A 14,732-nucleotide genomic window follows, 5' to 3' on the forward strand; every position below is an offset into this window, starting at 1 on the left:
AGCCTTTTGTCCAATAGGAAGAGGAGCTCATTGTAGCCTTTTGTCCAATAGGAAGAGGAGCTCATTGTAGCCTTTTGTCCAATAGGAAGAGGAGCTCATTGTAGCCTTATGTCCCACAGGAAGAGGAGCTCATTGTAGCCTTCTGTCCAATAGGAAGAGGAGCTCATTGTAGCCTTCTGTCCAATAGGAAGAGGAGTAAGTAAGTGATGTTGTTGTCTTTACACTAGAAGCACTGACAGTGCTTTGTGACATGGGTTTGAATCAGGGAGGGCAGGGATGGTGAGGTGGCTCTAGTTGTCAGTCAGCCAGCCAGTCAGCCAGTCAGCCAGCCAGCCAGTCAGTCAGCAAGTCAGTCAGCCAGTCAATCAGCCAGCCAGCCAGCCAGTCAGCCAGTCAGCCAGTCAGTTAGTCAGTCAGCCAACCAGTCAGTCAGCCAGTCAACCAGTCAGACAGTCAGTCAGCCAGTCAGCCAGTCAGCCAGTCAGCCAGTCAGTCAGCCAGTCAGCCAGTCAGTCAGTCAGTCAGTCAGTCAGCCAGTCAGCCCAGTCAGCCAGTCAGCCAGTCAGCCAGTCAGTCAGCCAGCCAGTCAGCCAGCCAGTCAGCCAGTCAGTCAGTCAGCCAACCAGTCAGTCAGTCAGTCAGCCAGCCAGTCAGTCAGTCAGTCAGCCCAGTCAGTCAGCCCAGTCAGTCAGTCAGTCAGCCAGCCAGTCCAGTCAGTCAGTCAGCCAGTCAGCCCAGTCAGTCAGCCAGTCAGTCAGCCAGTCAGTCAGTCAGTCAGTCAGTCAGCCAACCAGTCAGCCAGTCAGTCAGCCAGCCAGCCAGTCAGTCAGCCCAGTCAGTCAGTCAGCCAGTCAGCCAGTCAGTCAGCCAGTCAGTCAGTCAGTCAGTCAGCCCAGTCAGTCAGTCAGCCAGTCAGCCAGTCAGCCCAGCCAGTCAGCCAGTCATTCAACCAGTCAGTCAGCCAGTCAGCCAGTCAGTCAGCCAGCCAGCCAGTCAGTCAGCCCAGTCAGTCAGCCCAGTCAGTCAGTCAGTCAGTCAGTCAGCCAGTCAGCCAACCAGTCAGCCAGTCAGCCAGTCAGCCAGTCAGTCAGTCAGCCAGCCAGCCAGCTAGTCAGCCAGTCAGTCAGTCAGCCCAGTCAGTCAGCCAGTCAGCCAGTCAGCCAGTCAGCCAGTCAGCCCAGTCAGTCAGCCAGTCAGCCAACCAGTCAGTCAGCCAGTCAGCCAGTCAGTCAGTCAGTCAGTCAGCCAGCCAGCCAGTCAGTCAGCCCAGTCAGTCAGTCAGACAGTCAGCCAGTCAGCCAGTCAGCCAACCAGTCAGTCAGTCAGCCCAGTCAGTCAGCCAGTCAGTCAGTCAGCCCAGTCAGTCAGTCAGTCAGTCAGTCAGCCCAGTCAGTCAGTCAGTCAGCCCAGCCAGTCAGTCAGTCAGCCCAGTCAGTCAGTCAGTCAGTCAGCCAGTCAGCCAGTCAGCCAGTCAGCCAACCAGTCAGTCAGTCAGCCCAGTCAGTCAGTCAGTCAGCCCAGTCAGTCAGTCAGCCCAGCCAGTCAGTCAGTCAGCCCAGTCAGTCAGTCAGTCAGTCAGTCAGTCAGTCAGTCAGTCAGTCAGCCCAGTCAGTCAGTCAGTCAGTCATTCAACCAGTCAGTCAGCCAGTCAGTCAGTCAGCCAGCCAGCCAGTCAGTCAGCCCAGTCAGTCAGCCCAGTCAGTCAGTCAGTCAGTCAGCCAGTCAGCCAACCAGTCAGCCAGTCAGCCAGTCAGTCAGTCAGTCAGCCAGCCAGCCAGCCAGTCAGTCAGTCAGCCCAGTCAGTCAGCCCAGTCAGTCAGTCAGTCAGCCAGTCAGCCAGTCAGCCCAGTCAGTCAGCCAGTCAGCCAACCAGTCAGTCAGCCAGTCAGTCAGTCAGTCAGTCAGTCAGTCAGCCAGCCAGCCAGTCAGTCAGCCCAGTCAGTCAGTCAGTCAGACAGTCAGCCAGTCAGCCAGTCAGCCAGTCAGCCAACCAGTCAGTCAGTCAGCCCAGTCAGTCAGCCAGTCAGTCAGTCAGCCCAGTCAGTCAGTCAGTCAGTCAGTCAGTCAGCCCAGTCAGTCAGTCAGTCAGTCAGTCAGCCCAGTCAGTCAGTCAGTCAGTCAGTCAGCCCAGTCAGTCAGTCAGTCAGTCAGTCAGCCAGTCAGCCCAATCAGTCAGTCAGTCAGCCAGTCAGCCCAGTCAGTTACCAAACCACACCCACGCCTGTCTGTCTGTCTGAATTGAACACATATCCCCTCCTTTCTCTCTCTCTCTCTCTCTCTCTCTCTCTCATCTCTCTCTCATCTCTCTCTCTCACACACACACCTTCTCTTTGTGCAGTGGAAGTAGAGCATCATCAGGTCTGTGTGTGTGTGTGTGTGTGTGTGTGTGTGTGTGTGTGTGTGTGTGTGTGTGTGTGTGTGTGTGTGTGTGTGTGTGTGTGTGTGTGTGTGTGTGTGTGTGTGTGTTTTATGTGTAGAGATTTATGTAACCTCTGACAGAGAGCTGGGAGAGTTATTAGTTACCTACTACACGCACACATAACACACATTCGGACGCGCACACACACACACACACACACACACACACACACACACACACACACACACACACACACACACACACACACACACACACACACACACACACACACACACACACACACACACACACACAGCAGACATGTCATCTACTGTAATTATACTGCATGAATGTATTTGGGCAAGTCACGTCATTTTAGGATTGGTTATTTTGCAGCTCTGTGTCTTACCTACTGAAGTGTGTGTGTGTGTGTGTGAATTTTGGGTGTTGCACGGCATACCGAAACTTCTGTACGTTTTCTATGAAAAAAATAAGAAACGGTTCGGTACTTCTGTCAATTGTGTCTCAGGTGATTGAGAGGATCAACTCTATCAGCCCCATTATGGCACGAAGACCAAGGATCCTGCTCCACTTCCTCATTCATTACTAGAGCTGTCTGTCCACTTCCTCATTCATTACTAGAGCTGTCTGTCCACTTCCTCATTCATTACTAGAGCTGTCTGTCCACTTCCTCATTCATTACTAGAGCTGTCTGTCCACTTCCTCATTCATTACTAGAGCTGTCTGTCCACTTCCTCATTCATTACTAGAGCTGTCTGTCCACTTCCTCATTCATTACTAGAGCTGTCTGTCCACTTCCTCGTTCATTACTAGAGCTGTCTGTCCACTTCCTCGTTCATTACTAGAGCTGTCTGTCCACTTCCTCGTTCATTACTAGAGCTGTCTGTCCACTTCCTCGTTCATTACTAGAGCTGTCTGTCCACTTCCTCGTTCATTACTAGAGCTGTCTGTCCACTTCCTCATTTATTACTAGAGCTGTCTGTCCACTTCCTCATTCATTACTAGAGCTGTCTGTCCACTTCCTCATTCATTACTAGAGCTGTCTGTCCACTTCCTCATTCATTACTAGAGCTGTCTGGCTGTGGTTGTTAGCTCCCTACTCATCATGTTGCATAGACGTTATTACACGTGAATAATGTAACACGGCATGTAGAATTGTAGAAACTGTTCATCACTGTTCACAAAACAATGTCCCTACAGGCTAGAACACTTTACAATGGAAGTGTAATGAGTACGATGGGAGACAGAAAGCGTAGGGCGCAGCAGGTGTTTATTAGTAAAGGACCCGAGGAGGAGGCAGGTAGCTGGGTCCAGGGGTAGGCAGAAGATCATACACAGGAGGAAGCAGGTAGCTGGGTCCAGGGGCAGGCAGAAGGTCATACACAGGAGGAGGCAGGTAGCTGGGTCCAGGGGCAGGCAGAAGGTCATACACAGGAGGAGGCAGGTAGCTGGGTCCAGGGGCAGGCAGAAGGTCATACACAGGAGGAGGCAGGTAGCTGGGTCCAGGGGCAGGCAGAAGGTCATACACAGGAGGAGGCAGGTAGCTGAGTCCAGGGGCAGGCAGAAGGTCATACACAGGAGGAGGCAGGTAGCTGGGTCCATGGGCAGGCAGAAGGTCATACACAGGAGGAGGCAGGTAGCTGGGTCCAGGGGCAGGCAGAAGGTCATACACAGGAGGAGGCAGGTAGCTGGGTCCAGTTCACCTAATACATTTTTCCCACAATTGGTTAGAGCCTGTAAGTAAGCATTTCACTGTAAGGTACACCTGATGTATTCGGCGCACGTGACAAATAAACTTTGATTTGATTTGATTTCAGGATGAAGATACCGGTAGCTTCCAGCTTTGTAGGCCAACTTTCCTTGCTAGCTGACAGATGAATTCACCACCCTAGTACTCTGCTGATTTCAAAGCTGATTGTCACCAAAGATGTTATTCATTTCTTCGTCTCCCTCACCTCCTGTCTGGATTCCACCAGATTCCACAGTCATGTTCTGCCTCATGAATGACATCATTGCTTTCTTAAAGAGACAGCGCACACTTTTATAAAAAAAATATATATATATATTGCTTCTTCGATGAAATGTTGTTGAGCAGTACAATAAAAATATGTTCTCCTAGCAGTTGCCAATATAATATGTCCTAAATGTAAGGGATTGTTTGTCATCGGTAGCCCCGTGAAATCAGCTAAAACAAGCTGAATATACTCAGCGTAAGACACACACTCATTCACCTGTATTACCGAATAGACCTTGGCTACATCTTGATTTACCTTTCCAGTAAATTATTACCCTTTTTGTTGTTTTGTAGTTAGATTGGTCAAAACAAAGTCAAATTGATTGAATGATTGTATAATTGATTAATGAATGCATACATGGAAGTCACAATTTTTTTTACATTTTTTAAACAACATAATAAAAAATAAAAAAATGTAATGATACTGAACTCAAAAGATGCCCAACAATTAAACAGAGCAGTAGCTGAGTTTATCTGACTGGATCAAGTGCCATTTTGTGACCTTGGCTAATACGCCTTCTTTTTTTGGGGGGGGGGGGGGGGGGGGGGGTATCAAGTATCGCGATACTAAACCTGACGTCAGTATCGAAGTCAAAATTCTGGTATTGTAACAACACTAATGTGTGTGTGTTTGCATGTGCACTGTGTCTGACCTGGCCTGTGTGTTAGTCAGACTGATGGGTGTAACGTTAATTGTGTGTTAGTGTAACGGATGTGAAATGGCTAGCTAGTTAGCGGGTACGCGCTACTAGCGTTTCAATCAGTTACGTCACTTGCTCTGAAACCTAGAAGTAGTGTTGCCCCCAAGGGCCGCGGCTTTTGTGGAGCGATGGGTAACGACGCTTCGTGGGTGTCAGTTGTTGATGTGTGCAGAGGGTCCCTGGTTCGCGCCCGTGTCGGGGCGAGGGAACGGTTTAAAGTTATACTGTTACATTAGCGTGCCAAATAGCGCTCCGTCAGACAGTCGCTGAGGGGACGAGCTACTCCTCTCATCCTATATTTTTACTGGCATATTCAATACTGAAGGAAATATTTTAACTTCTGTCGTCCAAGTTGTCTATGTATTTGACCAGTTATTTTTGCAATGAGAAACTGTTCTTAAAGGAGCAATCTGCAGTTCAAAGTAAAACAAGCTTTTATTTTAGGTTTTGATGGGGTACGACAATTGAACTAAGCTCATGAGGCATTCATAATATTCTTCAAGAATCAATGGGTAAATATTATTAATTTAAATGTACAAAAATGGAAGTAGCAATCACAGATTGCCCCTCTAATTGACTTGAATAAATATTGTATAAAGGTTAAATAAATAAAATGAATTCAGACAGTTGATCTCTTGACCTAGCTAATAAAATACGAATTCAGACAGTTGATCTCTTGACCTAGCTAATAAAATACGAATTCAGTCAGTTGATCTCTTGACCTAGCTAATAAAATGAATTCAGACAGTTGATCTCTTGACCTAGCTAATAAAATACAAATTCAGTCAGTTGATCTCTTGACCTAGCTAATAAAATATGAATTCAGTCAGTTGATCTCTTGACCTAGCTAATAAAATATGAATTCAGTCAGTTGATCTCTTGACCTAGCTAATAAAATACGAATTCAGTCAGTTGATCTCTTGACCTAGCTAATAAAATACAAATTCAGTCAGTTGATCTCTTGACCTAGCTAATAAAATATTCATTCAGTCAGTTGATCTCTTGATCATTCATTCTCTGACCTAGCTAATAGTATCTGTTTACGCGTTTTGGCTGACTGTGTTTACTGTGTTTACCTTCTCAACGAACTGTTAGGAAAGAGTGAGGTCACTCAGCAACAACAATAGTTCCATCAATAGAGGGCAAACTGGTGAGAATGCTGACATAAAGACGGTTTAACCTGTGTCCGGGAAACTAGCACTCACAGTTAAGAGTAAGGGCTCTCTCTAGTCAATCAGTATCGCGTCAGCGGAGACTGCACACTGGTCAGCTCATGTAAACACACTTTAGCTGAACGCTGATGTACTCCAGGTAAGAGTTATTCTTGAGATCACATGTCATTCATGTCTCTCCTGTTGTGTTGAGTTAGATAGTGTGTGTGTGTGTGTGTGTGTGTGTGTGTGTGTGTGTGTGTGTGTGTGTGTGTGTGTGTGTGTGTGTGTGTGTGTGTGTGTGTGTGTGTGTGTGTGTGTGTGTGTTTTTTTGTTGTTGATTTTTTTTCAGGGGAGCCCAATTGAAACCAGGGTATCATTCTCAATGGTGCCCTGAGAAATAAAACTATTCACAAATCAACATGATCATTCAATAAAACAGCAAAGAATTAACTACAAGATACAGTAGTTACAGACACACTACGTTTGTGTGTGCGTATGGGTGAGGACTAGGTCCTGAAGCTAACAGTCTGGTGGGTGAGGACTAGGCCCTGAAGCTAACAGTCTGGTATGTGAGGACTAGGTCCTGAAGCTAACAGTCTGGTATGTGAGGACTAGGCCCTGAAGCTAACAGTCTGGTATGTGAGGACTAGGCCCTGAAACTAACAGTCTGGTATGTGAGGACTAGGCCCTGGAGCTAACAGTCTGGTATGTGAGGACTAGGCCCTGGAGCTAACAGTCTGGTATGTGAGGACTAGGCCCTGAAGCTGACAGTCTGGTGGGTGAGGACTAGGCCCTGGAGCTAACAGTCTGGCATGTGAGGACTAGGCCCTGAAGCTAACAGTCTGGTATGTGAGGACTAGGCCCTGAAGCTAACAGTCTGGTATGTGAGGACTAGGCCCTGAAGCTGACAGTCTGGTATGTGAGGACTAGGCCCTGGAGCTAACAGTCTGGTATGTGAGGACTAGGCCCTGAAGCTGACAGTCTGGTATGTGAGGACTAGGCCCTGAAGCTAACAGTCTGGTATGTGAGGACTAGGCCCTGAAGCTAACAGTCTGGTATGTGAGGACTAGGCCCTGAAGCTAACAGTCTGGTGGGTGAGGACTAGGCCCTGAAGCTAACAGTCTGGTATGTGAGGACTAGGCCCTGAAGCTAACAGTCTGGTGTGTGAGGACTAGGCCCTGAAGCTAACAGTCTGGTATGTGAGGACTAGGCCCTGAAGCTAACAGTCTGGTATGTGAGGACTAGGCCCTGGAGCTAACAGTCTGGTATGTGAGGACTAGGCCCTGAAGCTAACAGTCTGGTATGTGAGGACTAGGCCCTGGAGCTAACAGTCTGGTGGGTGAGGACTAGGCCCTGAAGCTGACAGTCTGGTATGTGAGGACTAGGCCCTGGAGCTAACAGTCTGGTGGGTGAGGACTAGGCCCTGGAGCTAACAGTCTGGTATGTGAGGACTAGGTCCTGAAGCTAACAGTCTGGTATGTGAGGACTAGGCCCTGGAGCTAACAGTCTGGTATGTGAGGACTAGGCCCTGAAGCTAACAGTCTGGTATGTGTGAGGACTAGGCCCTGAAGCTAACAGTCTGGTATGTGAGGACTAGGCCCTGAAGCTAACAGTCTGGTATGTGAGGACTAGGCCCTGAAGCTAACAGTCTGGTATGTGAGGACTAGGCCCTGAAGCTAACAGTCTGGTATGTGAGGACTAGGCCCTGAAGCTAACAGTCTGGTATGTGAGGACTAGGCCCTGAAGCTGACAGTCTGGTATGTGAGGACTAGGCCCTGAAGCTAACAGTCTGGTATGTGAGGACTAGGCCCTGAAGCTAACAGTCTGGTATGTGAGGACTAGGCCCTGAAGCTAACAGTCTGGTGGGTGAGGACTAGGCCCTGGAGCTAACAGTCTGGTGGGTGAGGACTAGGCACTGGAGCTAACAGTCTGGTATGTGAGGACTAGGCCATGAAGCTGACAGTCTGGTATGTGAGGACTAGGCCCTGGAGCTAACAGTCTGGCATGTGAGGACTAGGCCCTGAAGCTAACAGTCTGGTATGTGAGGACTAGGCCCTGAAGCTAACAGTCTGGTATGTGAGGACTAGGCCCTGAAGCTGACAGTCTGGTATGTGAGGACTAGGCCCTGGAGCTAACAGTCTGGTATGTGAGGACTAGGCCCTGAAGCTGACAGTCTGGTATGTGAGGACTAGGCCCTGAAGCTAACAGTCTGGTATGTGAGGACTAGGCCCTGAAGCTAACAGTCTGGTATGTGAGGACTAGGCCCTGAAGCTAACAGTCTGGTATGTGAGGACTAGGCCCTGAAGCTAACAGTCTGGTGGGTGAGGACTAGGCCCTGGAGCTAACAGTCTGGTATGTGAGGACTAGGCCCTGAAGCTAACAGTCTGGTATGTGAGGACTAGGCCTGAAGCTAACAGTCTGGTATGTGAGGACTAGGCCCTGAAGCTAACAGTCTGGTATGTGAGGACTAGGCCCTGGAGCTAACAGTCTGGTATGTGAGGACTAGGCCCTGAAGCTAACAGTCTGGTGGGTGAGGACTAGGCCCTGAAGCTAACAGTCTGGTGGGTGAGGACTAGGCCCTGGAGCTAACAGTCTGGTATGTGAGGACTAGGTCCTGAAGCTAACAGTCTGGTGGGTGAGGACTAGGCCCTGGAGCTAACAGTCTGGTATGTGAGGACTAGGCCCTGAAGCTAACAGTCTGGTATGTGAGGACTAGGCCCTGAAGCTAACAGTCTGGTATGTGAGGACTAGGCCCTGAAGCTAACAGTCTGGTATGTGAGGACTAGGCCTGAAACTAACAGTCTGGTATGTGAGGACTAGCCCTGAAGCTGACAGTCTGGTATGTGAGGACTAGGCCCTGGAGCTAACAGTCTGGATGTGGGGACTAGGCCCTGAAGCTAACAGTCTGGTATGTGAGGACTAGGCCCTGAAGCTAACAGTCTGGTATGTGAGGACTAGGCCCTGAAGCTAACAGTCTGGTATGTGAGGACTAGGCCCTGAAGCTAACAGTCTGGTGGGTGAGGACTAGGCCCTGAAGCTAACAGTCTGGTATGTGTGAGGACTAGGCCCTGAAGCTAACAGTCTGGTATGATAACAACACCCACCCGTAGCACGCGCTCCAGCAGGTATATCTCACTGGTCATCCCCAAAGCCAACACCTCCTTTGGCCGCCTTTCCTTCCAGTTCTCTGCTGCCAATGACTGGAACGTATTGCAAAAATCACTGAAGTTGGAGACTTATATCTCCCTCACTAACTGTAAGCATCAGCTATCTGAGCAGCTAACTGATCGCTGCAGCTGTACATAGTCCATCTGTAAATAGCCCACCCAATCTACCTACCTCATCCCAATATTGTTTTTATTTACTTTTTTGCACACCAGTATTTCTACTTGCACATCATCATCTGCACATCAATCACTCCAGTGTTAATTTGCTCAATTGTAATTACTTCGCTACTATGGCCTATTTATTGCATTACCTCCTCACTCCATTTGCACACACTGTATATAGACTTTTTCCTATTGTGTTCTTGATTGTATGTTTGTTTACTCCATGTGTAACTCTGTGTTGTTTGTGTCACACTGCTTTGCTTTATCTTGGCCAGATCTCAACTGGCCTACCTGGTTAAATAAATGTGAAATTAAATAAATAAATAAAAAAGTAACACACACTAACACACACTAACACACACTAGGGAATAAGGTACCATTTGAGACACAGCCAGTGTTCCTCCTCAGTGACTTGTTCTCTCCCGCTGGTTAATGTAATGTGTTTTACAGACTAATTAACTGTGACATGTACAGATGTAGGATCTTAATTTGATCAACCTGGTGCAGGAGAACTTTCAAATGTAAAACGCGTATTGTATTTGAGGTTTAAAAAGGCTTCTAGAGTTTGTAATTTCCACTTTGAAATTTCAGACTTGATTTTCCCTTAAAAAAAAATTCAGCCCTTACAAAAATGTCCATTAATTATAATCCACATAATAATTCACATGTTCTGTTGCTGCATGATTATTTTCGTGCTGTAGGAAACTGGCTCAAATTTAGATCCTACATCTGTAGAGAGGGAAAGATGACACAAGTTTTAACGGTTGAAGGGCGTGTGTAAAAAAAAATGTCGATGTTTCGGTGGTGACATCCTACATATTTCACATGAACATAATCAATATAGGCCTATAAATAATCTATCACAACTTTATAACGCGCAATGAGGTCTATCTTGAATTGCTTACTTCTTCTTCTCTTTCTTTTAATACTCATCAACCGAAGCTAATTTTAACAAGGAGGTCTATGGTGACCGAAACATGACATTTTTTGTAACACTGCTGTTTGTACCCCTTTTCAGATACACCCCAAACCAACCAACACCCCAAACCAACCAACACCCCAAGCCAACCAACGCCCCAAACCAACCAACGCCCCAAACCAACCAACACCCCAAACCAACCAACACCCCAAACCAACCAACGCCCCAAACCAACCAACGCCCCAAACCAACCAACGCCCCAAACCAACCAACGCCCCAAACCAACCAACGCCCCAAACCAACCAACGCCCCAAACCAACCAACACCCCAAACCAACCAACACCCCAAGCCAACCAACACCCCAAACCAACCAACGCCCCAAACCAACCAACGCCCCAAACCAACCAACACCCCAAGCCAACCAACACCCCAAACCAACCAACGCCCCAAACCAACCAACGCCCCAAACCAACCAACGCCCCAAACCAACCAACGCCCCAAACCAACCAACGCCCCAAACCAACCAACACCCCAAACCAACCAACACCCCAAGCCAACCAACACCCCAAACCAACCAACGCCCCAAACCAACTTTGAATGTTGCAGAACGCTCCAAATTACAACCCCTGTTAAAAATCAGTCTGGTAACTACAATACCTTTTACAAAATTCTATTTTTTCTAACTACAAAAACTCCCATTAGTTAACATGGTGTTTCAAAACTAAACGTCATTGCATATGAACAATTAACTAGTTTTATAAAAGCTGAATTACTCAAATGTTGTAAAAAAAAAAAAAAAAAGAACTTGTAAAATTCAATACCTGTTGTTTCCTATATTCCTATAAATGCTTTTTTTTCTCCACTGATAAAATAAGCCATTTACAAGAAACTGGCTCGCAAGTTTCCTATGTCTGCCAACACTTAAGTCTCCATAGATGTGGTAAAGAGGTCAAAGGAAGAGGTCAAAGGAATGGAGACCGGGCGGAATAGAAAGACACCGGATTGGAACACATTCAACAAAGCTGATCTAACAAAAGTGGATATTCCTCAAATCCGTCATGATTGATGTATCGTTACAGGCTCAAAATAAAGTCTGATTTTGATATATTTGGCTGTTTTCACTGCATAACATGTACACACTGTTCCTTTTCAGGTTTAGATTAAGTGACCACTAGATGCTAACCCCTGTTCATGTAAGCTGGTTAGCATAGCTAGCATACAGAAATCAGTGGTGGTAGTCAACGTCTTTTTTTAAAAACTGCAATGCAGTTGATTGGTGATGATGACATCAACATGTATTGGGGTTGACCTCCATACCATCATACTCTGATTTTTACCTCAACATAGTGTGGAAGACACAAAGAAACAGTAGCCTAAAATGCAGGCTAATTTATCTGTAGGGGGGAAATGAAGAGACACGTTTCCATGGCAATTTCATTGTTTAGGTTCCATAGACCTCTTTACTGCATCTATGGCTTCCACAACTACTGACCATAACCACACAACTACTGACCACAATTACTGACCATAACCACACAACTACTGACCACAACTACTGACCATAACCATACAACTACTGACCACAACTACTGACCATAACCATACAACTACTGACCATAACCACACAACTACTGACCACAACTACTGACCATAACCACACAACTACTGACCACAACTACTGACCATAACCACACAACTACTGACCACAATTACTGACCATAACTTCACAACTACTGACCACAACAACACAACTACTCATCACAACCAACTACTGACCACAACTACTGACCATAACCACACAACTACTGACCACAACTACTGACCATAACCACACAACTACTGACCACAATTACTGACCATAACTTCACAACTACTGACCACAACAACACAACTACTCATCACAACCAACTACTGACCACAACTACTGACCATAACCACACAACTACTGACCACAATTACTGACCATAACCACACAACTACTGACCACAACTACTGACCATAACCACACAACTACTGACCACAACTACTGACCATAACCACACAACTACTGACCACAACCACACGCGCAAATCTACTAACCACACAACTACTGACCATAACTACTGACCACAACTCGTGACCACAACCACACAACTACTGACCACAACTATGTCTCTAGCTAGGTAGCTCTGTCTTTTAACAAATATAGACTAACTAGCTAGCATGTCGTCCTTCAATCTAATTTAGAAATATAGCTAGCTATGTAACTAGCAAGCCAGGAATACCGCCATTTTAGACTGCCAACACTCAAGTTTATAGTAATGACAATGACTTCTACCACTAAATACCAGGGTTCAAATCCTGTCTGTGGTAAAATTGTTTACCTTTTTACTGTTTTACCACTGTCTATCGCTCCTTTTTCTTTATTCAACAACTTAAGTATAGAACTTATGACTACTGTTGGGTTAAGGTTTATTTTTTATTTATTTATTATTTATGAATTTACAATCCACCATACAGTATATTGTTTTTGAAAATATATATATTATTTTCAATGTATATATATTTTTAAATATATTTTCCCCTAACCCTACCACTCCACCCCTAATTGGAGTAAACTAATGGACAACAACATTGAGGCTTCTACTTCCTGGTTATACATACTATATTATATATATATATATACTATAAACATTTTACAGACAGTATATTTTACATGAGTTATCTTTTGTTTGTTTTTAGTCCCACCCATCTCTCTGAAGACCATTCAGTTTTGATTTCTAGAGGCCATATATTTTTCCACTGTTCTGTGTTCGAAAAAGTTCTGAACCTTTCTATTCTCAAAGTTTCTACAGATTGAAAAATTAAAGATACACGTCCTCCGAAACATGACCCGACTAACCGCGCTCCTTAACACCCGCCAGCTTAACCCGGAAGGCCAGCCGCACCAACGTGTTGGAGGAAACACTGTTCAACTGGAGACTGGGGGTCAGCCCGCAGGCACCCGGCCCGCCACAAGGAGTCGCTAGGGCGTGACGAGCCAAGTAAAACCCCGCCGACCAACCCTCCCCTAACCCGGGCGACGGTGGGCCAAATGTGCGCCGTCCTATGGGACTCCCGGCCACCGCCGGTTGTGGCATCTGAATAAAGGGAGAGGTTGTAATCTGAATAAAGGGAGAGGTTGTAATCTGAATAAAGGGAGAGGTTGTAATCTGAATAAAGGGAGAGGTTGTAATCTGAATAAAGGGAGAGGTTGTAATCTGAATAAAGGGAGAGGTTGTAATCTGAATAAAGGGAGAGGTTGTAATTTGAATAAAGGGAGAGGTTGTAATCTGAATAAAGGGAGAGTTGTAATCTGAATAAAGGGAGAGGTTGTAATATGAATAAAGGGAGAGGTTGTAATCTGAATAAAGGGAGAGGTTGTAATCTGAATAAAGGGAGATGTTGTAATCTGAATAAAGGGAGAGGTTGTAATCTGAATCAAGGGAGAGGTTGTAATCTGAATAAAGGGAGAGGTTGAAATCTGAATAAAGTGAGAGGTTGTAATCTGAATAAAGTGAGAGGTTGTAATCTGAATAAAGGGAGAGGTTGTAATCTGAATAAAGGGAAAGGTTGTAATCTGAATAAAGGGAGAGGTTGTAATCTGAATAAAGGGAGAGATTATAATCTGAATAAAGGGAGAGGTTGTAATCTGAATAAAGGGAGAGGCTGTAATCTGAATAAAGGGAGAGGTTGTAATCTGAATAAAGGGAAAGGTTGTAATCTGAATAAAGGGAGAGGTTGTAATCTGAATAAAGGGAGAGGTTGTAATCTGAATAAAGTGAGAGGTTGTAATCTGAATAAAGGGAAAGGTTGTAATCTGAATAAAGGGAGAGGTTGTAATCTGAATAAAGGGAGAGATTATAATCTGAATAAAGGGAGAGGTTGTAATCTGAATAAAGGGAGAGGCTGTAATCTGAATAAAGGGAGAGGTTGTAATCTGAATAAAGGGAAAGGTTGTAATCTGAATAAAGGGAGAGGTTGTAATCTGAATAAAGGGGGAGGTTGTAATCTGAATAAAGGGAGAGGTTGAAATCTGAATAAAGTGAGAGGTTGTAATCTGAATAAAGGGAGAGGTTGTAATCTGAATAAAGGGAAAAAGGCCATTCTTGAACACAGGGTGAGCCGTTCTTACTAATCTGATAGAGAACCAGTTCGGATTTCAGTATAGTTTTTGTATGACTGAGGCCTTTAGTGAGGGTCTGTTTTAATATTTT

At 45.7% G+C, this 14,732-nt stretch overlaps 1 protein-coding gene across 1 annotated transcript in view; it reads right to left on the reverse strand.

Moving 5' to 3' along the window:
- Window positions 1-4,390, reverse strand: part of LOC120040139 (extensin-like) — a 107,866-nt gene extending 103,476 nt beyond the window's left edge. The window contains exon 1 of the mRNA XM_038985390.1: window positions 4,336-4,390. Within this exon, the coding sequence (XP_038841318.1) occupies window positions 4,336-4,390 (55 nt within the window). The remainder of the gene's footprint in view (window positions 1-4,335) is intronic.
- Window positions 4,391-14,732: the final 10,342 nt, after the last annotated feature.

This window comes from Salvelinus namaycush, unplaced genomic scaffold (genome assembly GCF_016432855.1).
Source record: "Salvelinus namaycush isolate Seneca unplaced genomic scaffold, SaNama_1.0 Scaffold328, whole genome shotgun sequence".
NCBI classification, from domain to species: Eukaryota; Metazoa; Chordata; class Actinopteri; order Salmoniformes; family Salmonidae; genus Salvelinus; species Salvelinus namaycush.